This window comes from Leptinotarsa decemlineata, unplaced genomic scaffold (genome assembly GCF_025532065.1).
Source record: "Leptinotarsa decemlineata unplaced genomic scaffold, Ldec_3_MD MMD2_tig00026282_RagTag_RagTag, whole genome shotgun sequence".
Taxonomy (NCBI): Eukaryota; Metazoa; Arthropoda; class Insecta; order Coleoptera; family Chrysomelidae; genus Leptinotarsa; species Leptinotarsa decemlineata.
In genome coordinates this window covers 19,596,592-19,619,523 of record NW_027412668.1, presented here as the reverse complement: position 1 = coordinate 19,619,523, position 22,932 = coordinate 19,596,592, and the positions used below count along the sequence as shown (strand labels likewise).

At 36.1% G+C, this 22,932-nt stretch overlaps 1 protein-coding gene across 3 annotated transcripts in view; it reads left to right on the top strand.

Moving 5' to 3' along the window:
• LOC111511939 (septin-5) overlaps nt 1-22,932 on the top strand; it is a 29,832-nt gene extending 6,900 nt beyond the window's left edge. For 2 of the 3 annotated variants that reach the window (XM_074179993.1, XM_074179992.1), the window contains exons 2-8: nt 10,102-10,354; nt 11,232-11,420; nt 14,830-14,980; nt 15,035-15,200; nt 15,398-15,551; nt 15,615-15,693; nt 22,727-22,932. In XM_074179993.1, coding sequence (XP_074036094.1) covers nt 10,102-10,354; nt 11,232-11,420; nt 14,830-14,980; nt 15,035-15,200; nt 15,398-15,551; nt 15,615-15,693; nt 22,727-22,822 — 1,088 coding nt within the window. In that variant the 3' untranslated portion in view covers nt 22,823-22,932. Of the gene's footprint in view, nt 1-10,101; nt 10,355-11,231; nt 11,421-14,829; nt 14,981-15,034; nt 15,201-15,397; nt 15,552-15,598; nt 15,694-22,726 lie in introns of all 3 variants that reach the window. The other variant, XM_074179994.1, reaches the window with a different exon arrangement.

Sequence of the window (22,932 nt, the reverse complement as noted above, 5' to 3'; positions counted from 1 at the left end):
CGAACGAGAAGCAACTGCGAGAATTTTCTCAATGAGGAAATTTGCACATAGCGAATAACCTGGTTTGAAATATTATTCGTAATAATTTTTTGATTCATTTTTCAGTTTCATAACTACATTAATTTAGATTTGTTTAACTCACTTTTAACAATTAATTTCTTTTTCAGCTTCACAATAATTTGAGTTTTTTGTAGTTTCGCCGTTGAATTCCACCTTTTATAGTTTTGTCCATTTTTAAGAACCCAATAAATATTGTTAGCTAACCTTATCAGAATAAAAAAAATTGCAAAAAATCCATACAGAAAATACCATTCGAGACCATTTTTAGAAATGAGTTCACCGCAATTTATATTCCAAATATTTAACTTGCAATATACATACCTACATGGATGTTGTATCGTAGCAATAGTGTTTATTAGGCCAACGATAAGAATAAGAGATAAGAATTATTTATTTCACAAGTGAAATTATAGTTTCGTCTTTTTGCATTTTCAGTATTTCGAATATCAAAATCGTTCGAGTATGGTGTAAGCATAGTTTTACACTTCGATAAAAATTGAATCGTAATATGGATCTCTGCCGGCATTGTGTTATCTATGTTGTACTTTTGCAGTACATTCTTTAATTTAAACTCGACACGTATCAGTAAATGTATGACTTGTTATTCATGAGTTATCTTTCAAGCTGCAAAACATTCGTTCCACCGACAATAAAACAAACACTTGACCAACTTGTTTTTCTAATATAAAACCGTAGAAAAGTTTTTGTTGAAATGGTTGTGGTATTCAAAAAACACTCAATTATGAGATTTTCACTGAACTGAAACGCAACACGTGTCTCGCCATACAATGACTTCTTCAGACGTGTGTTTACTAATTATATTCTACATATTCAATGCTCAATATACCTTATTTCACAATTTGAAGTACCTACATTTCAAGTATCTGATTTTTACCCAAGTTTGTAATGAATTAAATTACCTGAGCTTATGTCTCAGTTTCCACATTTGAAAAAATATTTAGTTATGGGGAGTTATTCAATTCTGATTGATCATTCAGTAAATTACTCGATTTCCTGAATCTCTTGATTTCTAAACATTCTAGAAGATTGAGTTTCAAACTCTCATCTTCTAAATGTAATTTATGTCGTATTAATGATTTAACTCATGTCCTTCTGCCAAAAGGTGGTTTGCAAATGTGGAATTGGTCTTTTTATTTACAAAACTACTTCTATGCTCTTTAATTCTTTGGAAAAACGTTCTCCCTGTTTGGCCAATATACAGTTTTGGGCAAGAGCCACAAATCAGTTTTGTCTTTATTGTTTTTAATAAATTCACTTAGACTATTATTCGTTCTGTAAGCTACGTTTACGCATTCTTTCTTCAAAAAACGAGCAATATTATTGGTTGGTTCACCCAAATATGACAATGTCCTATAACTGACGGTATCGCATCTTGAATTTGGGTATACCAGGTCCATGACTTGCTTTTATAGTTTTTTGGAAAGAATGGAGTCTATAATATCTATCTTATAACTGTTGTTAACCGCGATTTATTTGATCAAACTCAGCTCTCTCGGACAGTGGAACATATAATAGTATGTGAGGCATACTATTGAATGCAGCAGCGTTATGCTGGTAAGGGTGTGAGAAGGAATTATGTATGATAATGTCCGTGTAAGATGGTTTGTGGAAAATTGCAAATTCATGTTTATTGCTATTTTTCGTAATGGTAAAGTCAAGGTAGTTTATTGAATTATTTACCTCCCTCTCAGTGGTGAATTTTATTGACGGGTTGATGGAATTGACATATTCAATGCCTATCTGTACCAGTGAAATAGACTAAGATTACACCTACGTATCTGTACCAGTACAAGAAACTGTTAACTGATTATTATGGATTTCATACTCTATGTTATCCATGAAAATTTCAGCCAGCAAAGGACTCAAAGGGTTCCAGATTATTAGTCCTACACTGCATAAATAGAATTTTCCGTCAAACTGGAAATAATTTTGAGATAGACAAATAGTAAGTGAATCTAAAATGTCTTGTTTTATCAGTGGCCCCACGTGGTTTTTGTCTAAGAGACACTCAACCAGTCCAATTGTTTCAAATGGCGGAATACTGGGAAATACATTTTGGTCATCAAGCATTAATAATTTCGCTTCATCAGGATGAATTACGTTTTTAATATTATCCACTGATTGATAAGAATTATTTATACTAAATTTCGGCTTGAAATTGGTATAGGTTCACTTCTGAATTAATATCTTAATGCGATGACTCAAAAATAGAATTAAAAATTCCTGGTACATATAAACGTTTTCTAATTCTGCAATTATTTCACAGATTTGCTTCGCTAGCTATTCTTGAGTATCTCGTAAAACTCCTCCCGTATTTATAAAGTAGATAATTAAAGGACCTCGAACTTTGTTTCCACCTACAATTATTTCAGATCTAATAGTCCAGTCATTTTGGGCATTTTAAACCCCAATCTATGGATAAATTCCTAGTGAGCTGAATTTTCCTATACAGCTTAATTATGGCGTTGTAAAGAAGATGTGAGAAATTGACATTGATATGCCGGCTGAAAAAGTTATTAAGGTCAAAATGTCACGAAAATCAGTTTTTCGCGAATATCTCCTAAACTATTGCTCGGAGGTCAATAGAGGTGTTTATAAAAATTGTTCGTCGTTAAAGTGTCGAAAATGCCTCTTGCATTTTTCTGTAAAATTTGCCGTTTTCGGAGTACAGCGATAAAAAAGCGACTAGAATGCACTAATACATAAATTCAGTGAACAAATTGTTCTTTCAGTCAATTTGATTTGCAGCCAGTCTTTAAGTATGCCCACTGAATATATGTGAATGTTTCTTTCCTTACCTATACGAGGAATTGGGCGAATTTTGAATCTACAGTTGGTTAGTACTTTGTTTACCAGATGGAGCGGGGACAAATTTGTTGTTTATCGTTCGCTTCAGCTTGGTTAGAGGAATGATACTCTGAAAGAAATTAAATTTTCAATTATGGAATATCATTAACTTTGGGCTGATGACGGCCACTACCTTGCACTGATGAGAGGACAAATAGCCCAAAACCGATTTCCAAGTGTCCCCGTTCCTATAATTGAAAATTGATTCCAGCAGTTGTATCGCCAACAGCATATACAGAGATTCCTGCACTGACACCTGTAGGATATAATCCAACGCCCTTTGTGGTATAAGCTAGGGGAATAGTTATTTTCTGATAGGTATCGGTCCATTAACCTACAGTGTAACTAAGTCGAGACTGCCCAGAACAAATTATTATTTTAGTTAATTTGATTAACAGACAGTCTTCAAGTATGCCCGCTGAATATATGTGAAAGTTTTCTGAAACCATGGACTACATTACCTAGACATCGAAGGGACCAAGTAATCCTAACCCGTTTACGGTTAGGCCACACACGCCTAACCCACGAGCGTTTGCTTCAAAACAAAAATTAACCGACATGTGAAGCGTGACACGTGAATCTGACTGTGAATCATCTCCTAACTGATTGTCCGCTTTTTAAACAGCAGAGGAAGGATCAGAATACCACTATCTTGCTTATTCTTCGAAACACTCATTACGAACATTTCAATGATTTATTTCGTTTACGTAGGCTACAGTGTCTTGTAATAAATGGACATTGCTGAAATTTTCTTTTTTAACGCTGCTGAAATTTCCCAGTGAAATCATGTGTAGTAATTTCATCGCACTCCCAAAGAACTATTATTTCCGCCTGGATATTAAAGTATGAATATCCCTTTCGTTAATTCCGAAAACCTCAAATAGAAATGTAGGTGCACAAACTCTTAAACCTAATTTGAAACTCACACCAGCTCTTGACATAACCATAACCATAATGTACTTTCTGTTAAGGAGTTCAATTTGAGGAACAACTTTTCTCATTTCATTCGTTTTATTTTGTAGTTGACCTCCTTTTGAATGTCCAATTTATAGTCAACATTTGATTCGCAATGTATTTTAAAATATACTATTTGAATACGAATATTGTTCTTTACGGAGAATGCGTGCTGTTTAATCACATTAACAAACATAATTTCCTTTTAAATATTCAATATTCCGCGGTCGTTCGTTGTTGACCATTTCCTGTCACGCAAATATGTTGGTACACACCCGTAATTAACTGTCTCTACGAAATTCCTGTAAACACCTTAAAAAATTGTACGGGACTGAATGAAGATTTGATTAAAAACATTTCAATTCGTGTGAAATATATCTTCAATGGTGTGTTTTATTCTTTCTGTTTCTATTGATTCATCGAACTTCATTAAATTTCATTTACTGTTTCACCTACTACTATTATTTGGGGAAATCCCTGATGCTTTAATTAATCTTTGTTTCAATTCAAAGCTATATAAGTTAACAGATACTTATTACTTTTACGTGCCCCAGAATTAAACTTTAGTTTTGTTAGTCAAACCGGGTGGAAACAATAACTCGTTTAGTATAATTATAATATTTATTTTCCATTCGACACATAAAACTTAGGAATCGTCAAGTTCATCAAAATCAAATGGGAAGTGATATATAAACTATGTTTTTGAATCATAAAACAAATCAATAAAATATAATATTTTTCAGATGTATCCTGAATTCATTAAGATTTGTGATCATGATGATTGATATGGAAAACTTGTTGTAAACAGCTAGACTTATCTGGTATCTGGGCCACATGTGACCCATTGTACATCCTCCCGAGGAATTGTCCTCATAGGTCATCGTCCATCCTGTCCCTTCCAGGAAGGTAAACAGGTCACTAGGAGACATATCCTTAATATTTGCAGGTGCACACTCTCTTTGGCAATCTTTAGGTGTCTCACGATGGCCTCCGCGAAGGTTTTGGATGGTGCAGCGATAATACTGTCGTTGCGTGGCTTCTTCAACCTTCTTGGGGTTCCCTCCGTGGAGGTACACAAGTGCAGGAGCTTTCCTGCAGGGGCAGCCGGTTCCTTGCCTTTATTCAAGGCGGAGCTCTTGGCGCCCGCCGTAGGAAGTGCCCTTGCTGGTGGAAGTGATCTGCTATGTCCTCATTCCAAGCGGTAGATTGGGGTGGACATTACAGTTCATCCCCAGCCACCGCCTTAGATTGAGGTGACCACTTATGTCCAGCTTCGGGATTGGTTTCTGTTTTTGTTGTTTCATTCATGTGTGTTCCCACGAGTAGCAAGGGAAGAGTTGGTCACCTCTGGCAGAACCCCGCATTACCAGAGGTAGGCTGATTACAATGAGATTTCGCCCAGTTCCACAAGGGGATCGTTCTTGACCGCATATCATCCTGCGGTCATTCAGCTGTCGGCACGATTCCTTACATCTTAGCTTGTGTAGGCTGGTCCACGGTGGCATATTTTTGCCACTGCCCAGGAGTCCGGCGACCCCGTCCATAAGACCGCATTGGCCCCGGACAGGGCCTCCGGTCCCCTGGCCGTTCTCCTATCCGCCACCTGGGGACACGCCCGATAGGTAGCCCAACCCACGGGACAGCTAGACTTAATACTGAAGGTGAATCAGATCTTGTATTTACGAAACGGAATGTGAAAATCAATTTTTTTGGTCTAGTTATCATACTATGAACACTTCCAATAGCAACAAATTTATTTTTATTTTGAAAAATGTATAATGATGTACAAGAATGATTACCTACTAGGAACTCTTGCTATTTTGCGAATACCTTTCTTTTGACGATGACAACAACTGAAGCCAACAGACATTCCATACCTAACCTTGAAGAAACTTGTGAGTTATAATTGGCGTGAAGTTATCCACAGATTTCTGGCCACACATGCCGACGTAGAGGAAAATAAAAATCTGTGGTTGGGATACAAAATTATTAGCGCCCGTACTAATATCTGTGGCTGGAAATACCTATTCACTATAGGTTGAACGTGAAATTATTAGGACTATTTGGTGTTCAACATTTTTATAGAGTCTTGAGTAGATTAAGGCGTTGATAATCCTTTTCTCATCAACAATACAGATTCAGAGAAAAATAAAATTGAAAATATTAGACTTACTTTCCAATACCCTATATAGAAATGATATCCGATGATGTGCGTCAATCAAAATCACACAACTTCCATAGTTTCTTGGAAAGATCAACTTGGTGATAACAGTTTTCTTGTCATCTGAACAGATTTCGAAAAAGAAATTGTTGAAACAATCAGACTCATTTTTTGAGGTTCCTTGCATTCATGAAAACCACACATCTCTTATAGAATCTTGAATAGATCAACACAGTGAAAACCGTTATCTTGTTACCCATACAGATTTCGAAAATAAAATTGTTGAAACGATCAGACCAACTTTTTAAACCCCTTGTAGAATTGAAACCAGATAATGTGCGTGCATAAAAATCGCATGAGTCTTATGGAATCTTGGGTAGATTGACGTAGTGATAACAATTTTCTTGTCACCCGAACAGATTTCGAAAACAAAAATGTTGAAACAATCAGACTCATTTTTTGAGATTCCTTGTAGAATTGGAACCAGAAGATGTGCGTTCATGAAAATTACACAACTGTTATAGAATTTTAGGTAGATTGATATAGTGAAAACCGTTCACTTGTCACCCATACAGATTTCGAGAGAAAAATTGTTGCAACAATCAGACTCACTTTTTAAACACCTTGTAGAATTGGAACCAGGAGATGTGCGTTCATGAAAATTACACAACTGTTATAGAATCTAGGGTTGATTGATAAAGTGAAAACTGTTTTCTTGTCACCCATACAGATTTCGAGATAAAGATTGTTGCAAAAATCAGACTCACTTTTTAAAACACCTTGTAGAATTGGAACCAGAAGATGTGCGTTCATGAAAATTACACAACTGTTATAGAATTTTGAATAGATCAATATAGTGAAAACCGTTCTCTTGTCACCCATACAGATTTCGAGAGAAAAATTGTTGCAACAATCAGACTCACTTTTTAAAACACCTTGTAGAATTGGAACCAGAAGATGTGCGTTCATGAAAATTACACAACTGTTATGGAATTTTGAATAGATCAATATAGTGAAAACCGTTTTCTTGTCACCCATACAGATTTCGATAAAAAAATTGTTGTCTCAGACTCATATTTTGAGTCTGTAAATCTGTGTGGGTAACAAGAAAACGATTTTCACTGTGTTGATCTATTCAAGATTCTATAAGAGATGTGTGGTTTTCATGAATACAAGGAATCTCAAAAAATGAGTCTGATTGTTTCAACAATTTCTTTTTCGAAATCTATTTAGATGACAAGAAAACTGTTGTCACCAAGTTGATCTTCTCAAGAAACTATGGAAGTTGTGTGATTTTGATTGACGCACATCATGGGATATCATTTCTATATAGGGTATTGGAAAGTAAGTCTAATATTTTCAATTTTATTTTTCCCTGAATCTGTATTGTTGATGAGAAAAGGATTATCAACGCCTTAATCTACTCAAGACTCTATAAAAATGTTGAACACCAAATAGTCTTAATAATTTCACGTTCAACCTATAGTGAATAGGTATTTCCAGCTACAGATATTAGTACGGGTGCTAATAATTTTGTATCCCAACCACAGATTTTTATTTTCCTCTACGTCGGCATGTGTGGCCAGAAATCTGTGGATAACTTCACGCCAATTGAGTTATATAATGAAAGTAGTTGTAATTCTGTTAGAATAGTTTTAATATTCCTGAAAAAATAACATAGAATTTAATTTATTGATAACAATATCACAATGTTTTTTCTAGTTGAGATACTCATTCATAGAAATGTCCAAAAACGTTATGTCGTCTACACTTTTGAAACTTTGATTCTTTATCGCAAACTGCACATCAGTGCAGTTTGCGATAAAGGAGGTATCTTCAACACCCAGGTCTAACGTAGTCGCGTAATAGGGATAAGGATTTCTGACTCAAGATGCAAGTTCTGTCGCAAGAAAGTGTTTCTACATATGCAGTCTATCCATGATGCGATCTTGCAAGTACCGAATTTATCAAAACTCATTATTCTCCACCCACAAGCAGATATAGTTCATCTTGATCATCAGTTTGAGACAAGGAGGAGGACGACAGACCATTTTGTAAAATGGTTGCTTTTTTCATAGCAGTCCTCAGTGTAATGACATATTCTCTACTTTCCAAGGTAAAAAATATACCGATTTGCCGGGGCATTTGCAGAAGGCTATTATTGTTGGCTCATTACCTACTCATTCCACACAATTCTCGGATGCTATGATGCCTCTCAAAATTAAAATGAAATGCATCAATATTACGAGTATCATCAAATTAATGTCAGAATTTCACTTCAGATGTTCTTCTCGTAGTATTCAATACAACGCTGTTAACGAGGGTTACCACTTATGTCCAGTTTTTTCATTTGAATGCATGTACCTATGTATATGCGCTTACTTGTACTATTTCATATCATCGAACCAATATTAATTAGTATTTTTGGGAGAGAAAGTTTTTGGCTTTCTACTACTCCATCTTGATACAAAAAAAGGATGAGGGAATCTTCCAAAGAAAGGAAGGAAGTAATCAATTTGAAAATAAGTAACTCTATACATGGATGTGTAGATCATGCAAAGAAGTAACTTTCAAACACAAACTGAAAGAAAGTCCTCCTGAAACAGCTACTTTCATATAAACATTGAATTACACGAAAGAAAAAAATTCTTTCGAAACAAATACTTCTATATGAACACTGAATTATACAGAAGATACTTTTCTCTACTCAGTTTGTATCTCAAACATTCGTTGTGGAATAAAAATCAGATATCATTCACATGAGTTCTACTTTAAATGAATGGTAACAAATTGCACTTACATGGAACACTGTCATATACATCGATGTATATCACTGATGGCCAGGCAAGCCTGTCTCTATAAGCCAGAGAGCTTCGCCTGGGCCGTTTTCTGTAAAGCCTTCGGCCACCAGGCAATTGCACCATAAGTGATCATTGGTCTGATATTCATCACATAAATCCAATGGATTTGTTTCGGACCTAAACCCCAAGTTTTACCACAAATCCTTCGACATGTTCATAGGGACAGTCTGGCTTTGTGTAAAACTTTTTCCAAGTGAGCGTTCCAGGTGAGTTTTTTATCAAGGACAATGCCAAGATATGTTACCTCTGTTCCAAATGGAATGACCTCACCATTGAGGAAAAGTGGCGTTAGATCGTCCAGTTTTCTTCTCTTGGTGAAGGGTATTATCACCGTTTTGCTAGGGTTGACTGACATCTGGTTCCTCAAGCACCAACTGTGAACAGCGTCCATCGTGCTTTGGAGGATATTACAAGCTACACTTCCCGACGTGGACCTTGCCAAGATGACAAGCCCATCTGCATAAGCTTCTGGTAACACTGAACGTAATGGCCTCGCCTTGAAGAGTCGTAGTTGCAGTTCTGTTTACCTGCATGGCATAGATCCAGCCAGTTATCGTCGATTTTATACCGTTTTTAGCCAGAGACGATCCTATAGATTTAGGTAGTACTTCGACAAATATTTCTTCAATATCGAGAAATACAGCAACCGCAATCTCTTTGTTGTCAAGGAATTGGGATATTTTCTCTACAAGGTTGTTTAATGCTATTCAGGGGGTATGCATATAATGCCACCCTCCTGATGTGTCCGTCCCAAGTCCTTTCAACAGAAATAATGTAAGGCTGATTGGTCGTACAGTTTTACTATGTGGGTCTTTCCGACCCACTTTAGGTATATATACCACCTTTGCTGACAACCAACTGGGTGGTATATGGTTCCACGCCAGACTAGCTCTATACAATTTTATGAGAATATGTAAAATTATTTCCAGGAGATTTGAATATTACACTTCAATTTATTCAATGACTTTTACACTTATTTCACTTCTTTACGCGTCGTTTTATGTGCTTTTGAACTATTTTGAGTGCTAGACACTCTTTCGACTATATATCGATCGCAATCCAATATTTTGGGTTTGCTTCATAGAAACTAATCGACACTCATGTTTCCCTGCGGGCGAAACAGTATTTTGGCCAACATTTTAAAGAACTACATTTTCGAAAGATCAATTTCAACTACAACATATTTTTTATTCGCAGGTAGGGATCGAGACTACATAGGATTTGCCACTCTTCCTGACCAAGTACATCGAAAATCCGTGAAAAGAGGTTTTGATTTCACGCTTATGGTCGTTGGTGAATCAGGACTTGGAAAATCCACGTTGATAAACAGCCTTTTCCTCGAAGACCTCTATAAAAATAGAAAAATTCCAGATGTCAGCGAACGAATTCAGAAAACTACCAGTATCGAACGGAAGACTATGGAAATCGAAGAAAGGGGTGTTAAATTGAGGTACCTCCTGGACTTGACTATTATATAATGATTGTTCAATTAACGATTTCATTGAAAAAAATAATATTTCGAGTGAAATTTTATTACTGAGCTCTCCCAATGACTTAACACAGTCGGTCGGTCGGTAGCCAAGCGGTTCGGCGTGGGTGCTTTGTTCACTCACTCGAATTGACTGCCGTGTTGGTCGGTGGTTCAAGACCTAGTCTGAACTATCGATCTTCACTTGCTATCGTCCAACCCGTGTTAGGAATCACACGTTAAAAGGTAAGACCTCGTTAATCCTTAGCTCGTACAAGTTTCGACTTCTGAGGGTTGTCGTTCGTAGGGGTGCGACAGCTGGTTAACGGAAAAACAGATTTTAAACAGATTTTAAACAGATTTTTAAACAGTAGGAAATGGAAAATGCTAACCGGAAAATAATTACTTTCCTTGTAATACCATGATGGATATCGAATGATATCCGACAAAAATAATGCAAGTTTAGTCTTGCAGAGACAAATGTGAAGTGTTTTTTGCAGACATTTCCCATTACTCTTCAAATGTGCAGGACAGATCTACCTAAGAGAGAGGCATCAGTGTGCCTGAGACTAAACTGGCTTTTTAGCCGCTCTACTGCATACCCAAATTTTGTCTGAGACAGGATCTGATCAATTACAATGAAGTAGTAACAGTTACATTTCGTAGACAAGACACCAAACGGAAAAGAAGCATCTTGCACCTGCAAGAGTTTCCCTTGTTAGGAAACTTGCACAAATGTCTTCGCGTGGTACTAGCCAGGAAATAGTACTGTGCTGTTATATTGGGAGGGACAGTCGGCATTTGAAATATTTATTTTCTTCATATGTCTTACTTCTAAAGATTTGATTTTTATTTCAAGATTGACTGTTATCGATACGCCAGGATTTGGAGATGCCGTGAACTGCGAAGATAGCTGGAAAGTGTGCATCAACTACATCGATGAGCAGTTTAGGCAGTACTTTACCGATGAGAGCGGACTCAACAGAAGAAATATTCAAGACAATAGGGTACACTGTTGCCTATACTTTGTACCACCATGGGGACACAGGTAAATTTCAAGCAATTCAAATATGATTCATTACAAGAACGAATATTAAAATCGAATTTGAATTTGGATAATGCGTAGATCATCCATATACAGGGTGTTTCAAATTCGATCCTCACCATTGGGATCTTAGAAACTATGAGAGATACGACGATGGTTAAATTGGGGCAAAGTTGCGCATTTACCTGAATAGCAACATACCGTTGAGAAAGTTCTGAAATCCCGAGTATATCCGGAGATATCCGGAAAAAACTGAAATTTCGAAGAATGGTTTTTATTTTTTTCTGGCTTTATTTTTCGAACGATTCGAAAATAAATTGCACTTTCACATTGCCACTTCTTCCCTGCTACATAATGGTGTTTTCAAATTTGCTATCCGACGTTTCGTCTTCCGGCCACCATCATCAAGTTTATCTTTTCTTATGGACGCTATATTGGATTATTTCTGTTTTGAATAGAACCAGATTTCACCTTTTCAATGATGCATCATAAGTTTTTTTTTTTTGAAAAATTGAAAAAAATTAATTCTTATCATAATAGGATTTGACTTTCATGAAGAAGAGAGAACTGAAATTTTCTATGTTTTTGACACTTTTATTTGTAACTAACGTTACTGCAGTTTCTTCCTATAAGGACATTTTCAAACTTACATTAAACTTTTTAATATAAATATAAGGACATTTCCAAACTTATACATTATACTGTTTAATGTATAAGTTTGAAAATGTCCAGTGATTAAATGAAGTTAATTATTTGAAGGTAAATATAATGCGCCTCTACATGCAAATGGTCTAACAATAATTCACTTTTAACCCCTGTCGACTGCCTATCTGCTGGCTTTATCATTGAAGAACAAATTGTTAATCCAGGTGTCTCTGAAAACACTTTACGCTGTTGTTCTTTGAAGCTAATGCTCGAAATCGTTTGTAAAGCTGTTTGTTCTAGGTTTTGGCAGTTTTGTAAAGTGCTCTGTGAGAATATCATCAGACAGAAATAAAAGGGGAATTTCACCAATATAGTGATGTCACATTTCAGTAGCTATATCTGATGGTCTATGGGAAAGATAGAAGATTCAAACCTTCAACAACCACAATAAAAATCGTTTTCTTTTTTTCTCCACAGCTTTCACTTGGATGGCCGTTGCTTGTAGAACTTTCGGTCCCCATGCAATGGCTCCGTACGTTAACATAGGTCTTATTGCAGTGTTGATCCAGGTGACACACGGGATGAAAGACCTGATGCGCATCCCACTATCCTCCGGCATTGCTCATAAGCCACATTTGCTCTTTTTGCTCCACTCTGTAGATGAGAAATCCATGTTAGCTTCCTATCGAGGATAGTACCAAGGGTATTCACCTCTTCAGAGAAGTTTAGTTGACTTTTGAAGATTTCGTGAGGTTTTGAGCCTGATAAACTTCTCTTCCTGGTGAAAAGGTCCATCTTAGTTGGTATTGATCGACAGTGAGTGTTTCTTACACCATGTTTCTATTAATTCGAACCCATCCTGCGCTCTATCGCACAGTGTGTTTACAAATTTGCCGGTCTGCATGATAACTATGTCATCTGCATATGCAATTGTGTAGAGTCTATTATTGTTGAGGTGATTTTTCAGGGTATCCAGAACTATGTTCCAAACAAGGGGTGATAAGACCCCTCCCTGTGGACATCTCCTCATGGCCAGTCCTCTCACTGTGATCTCTTCTACATTGATACTTATTGCTCTACAAGAAAGCATCTCGTGTATCCATTCTCCTACTTCCAGAGGTACATTCCTGGAGTGTAGTTGCTGGGTAATTGTTGGAAAGGTTATGTTATCAAAAGCTCCCTCGATATCTATGAATATACCAGGGTGGATTCTTTGTTGACCAATGATTACGATTCTGCCAACCACATGGTGAAGGGCCGAATCAGTAGACCTTCCAGGAGTATATGCATGCTGATTTGGATGAAGTGGGTTGTGAACTAGTACTTCATCTCTTATGTACCGCTCACATAGCATCTCCATAGTTTTTAAAAAGAACAATGTGAGACGAATTGGTCGGAATGCTTTTGGTAATGTGTAGTCCATCCTACCTGGTTTAGGTATCAATACTACTCGTACTTCTCTCCACTTACTAGGAATATACCTCATCAATTACTGCACTAGTAGATTGTGGGTCGTATTGTGAGGGTGTTGTTGGTACTTCCGTCCAGTTCGTCGTTTCTGGAAAGACATAATCTGGGAAGTTAGTTTCCTTAAGAATCTCAGCACTTTCTTGGAGGTTTGCGGCTTTGTCGCCATTTTCACTTATCAGGAGGCCGCGACTCTTATGGTGGTCGTTTATAAGTGCCTTCTGTAACCTAAAAGCTAGTGGAAAGTCTTCGACTGCCTCACGATAGGCTCTTTAGGCTTCTCTTTTTATTTGTCTGTAGACTTTTTTGAACTCTCTGAGGTTGGCTTGATATATACCATACCTCAGTTCGCTTCGAGTCTTGTAGGTTTTGCCTTGTTAAAGGTCATTCTCGTTGTCTTCCTGAGGTGTTCCAGTTCAGAGCACCACCATGTATTGATTGTGCCATCTGTTTGAACCATCCTCATCGGACAGGATTCCTTATAGGCAGTGTCTATTTTGTTTTGGATAGATACTGTGTACCTTTCCAGTTCTTCATTAATGCCAGGAGTCAGGACCTCTGTCAGGATTGCTTGGTAAGCTGAAAATTTGACCAGTTAGGCTAGTCAAACCAGAAAGTTTGGTCTTTATTATCCAGGGCTCGTGGATCAAAGCTATTGCATCCCCCAATACATACATTGAGGTGGCGACATAGTGTTGCCGTTGCCGCCTTTTTGTGTTGGAGGTTGCATTGTATTATTTTTACCTTCTTTCCAACGTCCTTGCCCGTGAGACAGTTGTTGGATTTGAAGTTGCTTCTAGAGGTCCATCTGCTCCGCCGCTAAGGGGGAGGCGGCCTCGCTGTATTTAGGTGCCTCCTCCGTAAGGTCATCGACTGTCATTTCTGATCTTGGGGTCAATATCCACTTTAGGTGGCTCGACCTAGGGTCTCCAGAGGTAGTAGCTATGGTAACTCTTCATATGAATAAATGAGTCCAAACCTTTTCATTCGGACCATCAGAGATACTATGGAGAATCATGATGCAGTGTTTGAACTTTTCTGTCCCAAGAGGTAATCCACTAACATAATTATATCTACCAACTAGAAATGTGATAATCTATAAAATGGGTTCTCATCCAAAAAAGTGAAATAACCTTCACAGATCTGAAGCCAAACTCAAAGAAAAGTCACCAAAAATTGTGTATGTGTTTTTTTTGTCTTAGAAACATTTTGATTAATACACTGTTTCTTCTGAGATTCCTCAAAATGTCATTAGCAACTCCATGGTAATAATTTAATTTTTTTGTTTCTTATTTTACAGTTTGAGGCAAATGGACCTTGAGTTAATGAAGAGACTGCACCGTAAAGTTAATATTGTAGTAGTAATAGCAAAAGCGGATACATTAACCACTACTGAAGTTGCCAAATTGAAGAAAAACATCCTCAACGATATAAGAGATAACGATATTCAGGTATGACCACAGTTTTTTCTTGTAAAACCCTACGTGATAAATGGAACATTTTAGATGTATGAATTTCCTGAATGTGACAGCGATGAGGATGAAGAATTCAAACAGCAAGATAGGGAGTTGAAAGCAAGCATTCCTTTTGCTGTAGTTGGCAGCAACACAACTCTCGAAATTGCTGGAAAAAAAATTCGTGGGAGACAATATCCTTGGGGCGTAGTCGATGGTTAGAACAATAGAACTTTCTTAAGTAATATTTTGAATATTATTGGTTAAATGTTTTAAATTGTCTGCACAATAACAAATCGTTTCACTTTGACATAATATTCAAACTATTGTATTATCGTTGTACAAGTTATTGACATATAACGCCGTCATATCAAAGTATTTGTACTATTTCAGCTGAATAAATTTCAATTTCAGTGGAAAATCCTAAGCACAGCGACTTCAATAAACTGCGAACCATGCTGATTTCCACACATATGCAAGATTTGAAGGACGTTACTGAAGACGTGCATTATGAGAACTTCCGAGCACAATGTATATCACAAATCTCACAACACGCCAGAGAACGAGGGTAATTATTTTCGTTGTATATTTCAATCGAATTTCAAAATGAATCAGTTTTATATCATTGCAGAAAACTCAAGCGAGACTCGGCTCCATACGAGTCTGACGTCTCAGAAACGGATAGACTCCTCATACAAAAAGATGAAGAGGTAATTAATTATCTTGTTTGTAATTATGTACTCTGAACTGGGATCGTGATTGAAGAGAACAAAGTCCGTAGTCGAATGTACCAAAGTACTGAAGTACCAAACGTATCGTCTGCTACTGCGGCTGACATCAACGTTCATTGCCTTACTACAGTCAACGCATAAACCGCTGATGATGTCTGCCGCAGTAGCAGACGAAACGTGCAGTGCTTCAGGTTCCATTCGACCACGGCCTACTGGTCCGAATTTTTTCTCCACAATCGTGACTCCGGCAGTGAAAGCCTATCTTATATAAATTTAGTCGTGTTTCCAAAGTTTATTTTCATTATGTTATTATATCTAAGTGCTTCACATTCTTTCATATAAATAGTTATCACAAATGATTTTCCTTGCTAATGATAACTTTTTTTTGATAATCCCAAGCGGTGGCTTATACAACTTCTCATCCAGGGAGGGTGTAGGAAAATAATAATCGAACAATTTTTAAATATATAATTTTGCCTTTTGAGTGAAATAAGTGCACTTTTCAAAAAAACATATTCATACGTACGTTCTTTTACTTATAATTTTCAATGACAGTGTTCATATAATCATGAGGTCAAAAATCTGAAGGATTTTTTTATAAAGAAGGGAAGTGAGAAGTATAGATGGAATTCAGACCGTTGGCAGTTTAAAACAATTCCTTCAATTATAGACAATATTTTTGTTGCACTGTAAAGTGTTGATTAAAATTTTATAGAACGAATTCTTGGATCAAATTGACCTCATGTAGGCACAATTTATATAAAATGTCTTCCCGGGTATCTAAGCTTGCCTCTGGACATTTTTCTGAAGAATAAAATATATACCTGAAGACCGTTATCCTGATAACGGAAAATAACGACAAAAGTGTAAGCTATCGATATAGGACTGTGCACAATGATGTATTTGAAAAAGGGTCATTGAGCACTTACGTATACAGGGTGTTCCAAATTAGGTCGGCACCATTACCAACTCCGTTATTATTGATGCGACGAATTCGGTTAAATGGGCAAGCTAGTAGCATTTTCAATGGCCTTTTCGATGTCGAAAACAACAAAAAATGACAGTCGCGTTTTCAAAATATTTCATAAAATGTTTTTTTAAATGGAACACCCGATATTCTATCATGCATTTCGATTCGTAATAACATTCACAACAACAAAGCTCATATCACCTTTCTTCCTAAAGTTGAAAATGAGTGACTTTGTAGAAAAATTTATCTATTTCACTAGTACAAAACATTTCTTTGTGGATCGTCCAAACACCCAATTTTGGTACTTATACGAATGACAATATTTTGTAACCAACATTTAAAAGAGAAAATTGCGATGTGGCTTGAACTTATGAAACCCGTGACCATCATGTTGACACCACTGAGCTATTTGGTATTAACTTACAAAACGATAATTTCCATCTTGAAGTCACTCCACCAGCCGTATTTATTTTGTGAATCAAAGTATGTCTGCTATAATGATATTATTGACGCCGTTTTTGTACGGAATAGAAAATACTGGAGCGTCATATTACTGCAGTTGGAAAAAAATGTGTTCGATTCGATAAAACAGAATATACATATAATTAACAGCACCGTATAGAAGTATTGTTGGCCAAATTCTGTTGAAAGCAACACGTAGTGTCAAGAGAAGGGCCCAAATATGTGTTCAACAAGAAGGCGGTGTTTTTGAATATTTACTCGATATTTTATAGCTCTTTATTCGCCAAAACAAATGATTTTTTTGTACTACTGAAAGAAAGAAATATTGCCACATAAGTCGCTCATTTTTAACTTCAGGAAGAAAGATTATATGAGCATTGTTATTGAGAATGTTATCACGAATCGAAATGCATGATAAAATATAGGGTGTTTCATTTAAAAAAGATTCAATTTGTGAAATATTTCGAAAACGCGACTGTCATTTTTTTTTGTTTTTGGCATCGAGAAGGTTGTCAAAAATGCTACTAGTCAGCCCATTTAACCAAATTCGTAGCATCAATTATAACGGAGTTGGCAATAAAGTCCAGTTGATTTGGAACACCTTGTATACAAAAGTGGAAGTGAATATGATGTCTTTTTCAAACCATATTTCATATATAAGTTATATTATCTGAATTACTCAATTCAGACTTTTCTCACACTTTTCGACTCGCTAAAACATTTTTTACTTCTTTCATTTAGTGTAGCACAGGTCACTTGTAGAAAACGTAACCCTAAATCCCACAATTTGCCTTATATTTGTTGACAGTTTTCGTTTCAAACTTAACCAAATATTATTTTAATTTTTGAATATTTGCCTGCCAATATGAATATCATTTTCCTAGGTTTTCTCATACACTGATATAGAGAATAGGTGTGGGTATGAGTATTCTCATACCATGGATTTTCGAAAATTTTAGCAAAAAGGCGATAGTTTTTTTGGGTATTCACTTAATCATATTTTTGTCCGAAAAAAAAGAATAAAACTATATATTAAAGCGGAGACTAATATCAAACTAGTTTTGGTGGGGAATATCTACACTAAACATTTTTTTCGAAATGGTACACTGTATGACAAAGTTGTCACTAATCATATACCTACGCTGTCTGTTCAAAAAATGAGGTAATTTTTTTTCAAAAAAACATTTATATATTCATCACTTCAAAGTAGTCCCTTATCGATAAAAATAGATATACACTTGTGCCAGCGTTTATTTCAATCTTCGAAACAGTTCTGATGTGCACTTTTTGGTACGTTCTTGAGCTCTCTCAGCGATTCGGTTTTTATCTCCTCAATCGTCGTAAAACGATTCATTGGTCTCTACAATCTTGGGAATAGGAAATAGTCACGAAGGGTCAAATCTGGTGAATACGGTGGCTAAGGAATGATTCCGGTGTTGTTTTTGTACAAAAAATTATGAACAAGCAATGTTGAGTGAGCATCAACGTGATGCAAAAGCCATGAATTGTTTTTTCACAAAACCGGACGTTTTCTTCATTTTGCTTCAAACAAGCGGTGCAAACTTCAAGATAATACTCCTTATTGACCGTACGACCATGTTGCAAGAACTACACATACACTACGTCATGGTAATCGTAGAAAACAATAAGCAAAACCTTGACATTTGATGGAACTTGGCATGCTTTTTGGTCTTGGTTTCCATGTAATAACCATATATATTCATGTTATGGCCCTTTCAAGTAAATCTGGATCGCCGTTGACGTCATTCAACAATTCCTGAGTGACACTCAATCGACGGTTTTTTTTATTGGTCAAAATTCAGCAATTTTGGAACGAACTTCGCTGCCATACGCTTCATGACCAAAATTTACGAAAACATTGCAAGGGATGAGCCAACCGATACGCCAACCTCTTCAGCAACTTTTGTAATAGTGATTCGACGATTCTTGATAAAACAGAATTTTTTTCACTGTCTCAACATTTTTATCAGTTGTTGATTTTCTAAGGCGTCCAGAGCGAGCGTCGTCATTCATATCTTCACGATCTTCTGTGAAAAGCTTGTTAAACTTTTTCTGGAGTACTCAATTCCATTTTTCACACTAAATTTGATGCAAATTCTCTGATACATTTTTTTCTATAGCAGAAAATCGCCGAACACGAAAAACACTTCTAACTTTTATGCCTCTCACCAAAAAACTGAACATGCTAAACAGCTAAAATTGTGAACATATGTTCAAGAGTGTGCTTACATTAAAAATATTAAAAAATCGCTAATGTACGTAGCCCGCGAAATTAGAACATTTACCTTATTTTTTGAACAGTCACGTATAGTGTTGCATGTGTAGATATTGTTACGTTTTTCCCCGTGGGTTTGACCAATAATTGACTACACTGAACAATAATCAAACTTAACTTTGTTCTACTTTGAATACAACAAAGACTTTAACTGAAACTTCGCGTACCGAACTGTAACTTCCACTTGACTGTCTCGTAAGGCGAGTGAGTGGCGCTTATATTTGGCAATCGAAGGCGCTGGAACATTCCTCGGAATTCCATCGAAGTCGTAGAATAACCGCAAATAGTCGGTCGAACCACAGTATTTCTGTATACAGTAGTTTCACTCAGCGTCGGTCCCTTTGATGTCGGTGTCCAGGAGTTTCATTTTTTATAATGATGACGTATTTGACACTAATGACATTTCTCCCTACTACAATCTCAACCAAAGCGTGTATACACTGCTCAACATAACAACTATTCATATAAACTGCTCAAAAAAAAACAGTCTATGAAAACCATGTTGGGCACCTGAGAAAATTGTACAAATGATAATTTTGCATTTGTGTAATATTGAAGTAACCCAGATCATTTGGGCAATGATGAACTAAGTTCATGGAATCGGCAGATGTTCATATTCGAATGTGACAAAATATATTTTCATTTCAACAAGAAAAAAGACAAGATAAAGAACGTGTTTTGTTATTCATGAACCATGGTACGAATCCATGCGAAATTTCTTTGTAGTGATTTTTGGGGCCAAATATAGCATATTCATTTATTGATTGGAGAATTCAAGATGGCGGACGAGTTTGCCGATTCGATTATATTAAGGACCAATTATTAAAAATATTCCTAATCGAATTCATCACTCAAGATAAAGGAATCTGTAGAGCCTATTCTTTCTGAATTATGTAGTTTCTATTCAGGACTTGAAGAAGTAAAAAAGTAATTAAGTATGTAGTGTTCAATCATACAAAAATAATTTTTTTGTATGTATGTACTAACTATAAATGTATGTGAGAGTTTTCGGAGTCGGAAGTTATGAATTATTTACACTGTAAGATAATAGGTTGTTTTGCTGCTTCCAGCTTTTATCCAAGTAAAAATGAAATCACTGACAAGTCCAAATGCATTTTGACTATACCATTATATATGTTTTCCGACAGAAAACAACTACTTCTTTAGCTAATAACTCGACATATATTGACAAATGTTGATATTTGAATCTATACAAGTCTAGATGTCTAATCAACCCCGAAAAGTTGCTGCGTAGATTAAAAACAGTTATTCTAAATGAAACATGTCCTATTAGTCAGCAACTTCTTATATAATGTAAATTTGACTATCAAAAATACCTTACGACTGTTAACCTTTCGGAATCCAAGTCGCCTCAGACATAATTGCAAAGATTCTCACTTTGAAGAAACAACTTTGCAAGAGCTCTCTAGGACAAATAGTGGGACTTCGCCTGATTCGAACAAGGAACCAACTGCGAACCGTTTTGAAGTGTTCCTCATCAGTGCAGACCATGCTATCACGGTTGTATACACACAGGGACTCGTTATTCCTCCTAGAGAGCTCTTGCACAGTACCATGGTTCATGAATAACAAAACTCGTTCTTCATCTTGTCTTTTTTCTTGTTGAAATTAAAGTATATTTTGTCACATCCGATCCCATGAATTTTTAAAATCTACTTGAAACATAGTTCATCATTGTCGAAATGATCTGGGTTACTTGAATATTACACAAATGCAAAATTATCATTTGTACAATTTTCTTAGGTGCCCAACATGGTTTTCATCGACTGTATTTTTTTGAGCAGTTTATATGAATATTTGTTATGTTGAGCAGTGTTTAAACGCTTTGTTGCATGCCTGTCTTAAACTCGTCGTTTGCGCAGACCTAAGACATCGACGCGTGGGTCTGCGCGTAGGAAAATTCAAACCACAAATCAGCCTTTATGAAATTACTGTATACAAAATACCGTGGTCGAACTGAGCGCGCTTTTCGCCACGTTACAGTTGGTTTATAGCTACCACTGGCGGCCGGCGTTATTTTCTTTAGGGCATGATTTACAACATTATATTGCGATACTAAGTCGACTAAGAGAATGGATCAAAATCTAAAGAATATGTTAGTTCGTTAAAAGTTTAACGTGATCTTCCAGTGATTGTGTTTTCATCTATCTTTCTTACTAACTAAAAGAACGAAGACTAACTGGCCTAAAAATATTTTACTACTATAAGAGTTCCAAGCCAAATGAAGGGTCTGATATAATTATTGCTGGGAAAATTGACATTCATCTCAACTGCAATATTCGTGAATGGAAAACACTTTTTTCAAAAAAGATTTCCAAAATACATGTATGAAGTTTTTGCAAATGATTTACGTTTTTTTTTCTGTTCAAGTCATGACCAGAGCACTATTCGTTCATGTCAAAAAGTCAGCACTTGATACATTCGAGTCAAATAGTTAGCACTTTATACGTTCGAGTGAAATATCAACTTTCCTCGATATTATTTGTACCATCAAGGAAAACTTTCTAACATTGTCCGTCTAGCTTCATCACTAAATAAATACGATCTTGCAGGGATCATTTATGTATCGCGTTTATATTTCCAGTGTAGACGTTTTCAAATACTTTCATTGGTGGATCTTGATATGTATACGTTAAGATTTAAGATACATAAATATAGATTACATAAAACGGAATAACTTAATGCAAGGGGAAGATGAAAAGTGCTAGCGACCTAGTTATCAAACTTGGAGCATAAATAAAATCAAACATTTTCATTCAAATCGTTTTTTTCCATAATCATTCCCACCACACCAGAAAACATCACAGTGCACAAGATAACCTAGAAATCTGTAAAAAAAATTGAAAAAAACAACATAGAGGTATACGACAGCAAAATTAATTACAATACATTTTTTCAAATATCACTGGAGTTTTTTCCCAACACCAAATCGTTATTTTTAACACCTCGACACGTGTTTCGATCACCAAGTGATCATCTTCAAAGATTAAAACTGACAGTTTTAACCTTCCTCTTTGAAGTGATCATCTTCAAAGATTAAAACTAACAGTTTTAATCTTCCTCTTTGAAGATGATCACTTGGTGATCGAAACACGTGTCGAGGTGTTAAAAATAACGATTTGGTGTTGGAAAAAACTCCAGTTACTACACCAAAGGTTCCAAACAGTGCATCATAAGTACATTTTTTCAACTCTGAGTATAATATAATCTGAACTAACATATCCCAATCACTGTGAAGTGCCTAATGAATATTTCTTCCATAGATTCGTCGAATGCAAGAGATGTTGAAACAAATGCAAGAGAAGCTGAAAGTTGATGCTCAAGATATTAAGAAACATGAAAGTATTATCGATGTTTAGATTTATGAATTGTTTTTTTCGGGCCAAAGAATGTTTTTTTATGATCAACAATTAATATTTATATGTGTACCTAATTTATTTATGTTATGAATAAAAGTATTCCTAGTTTA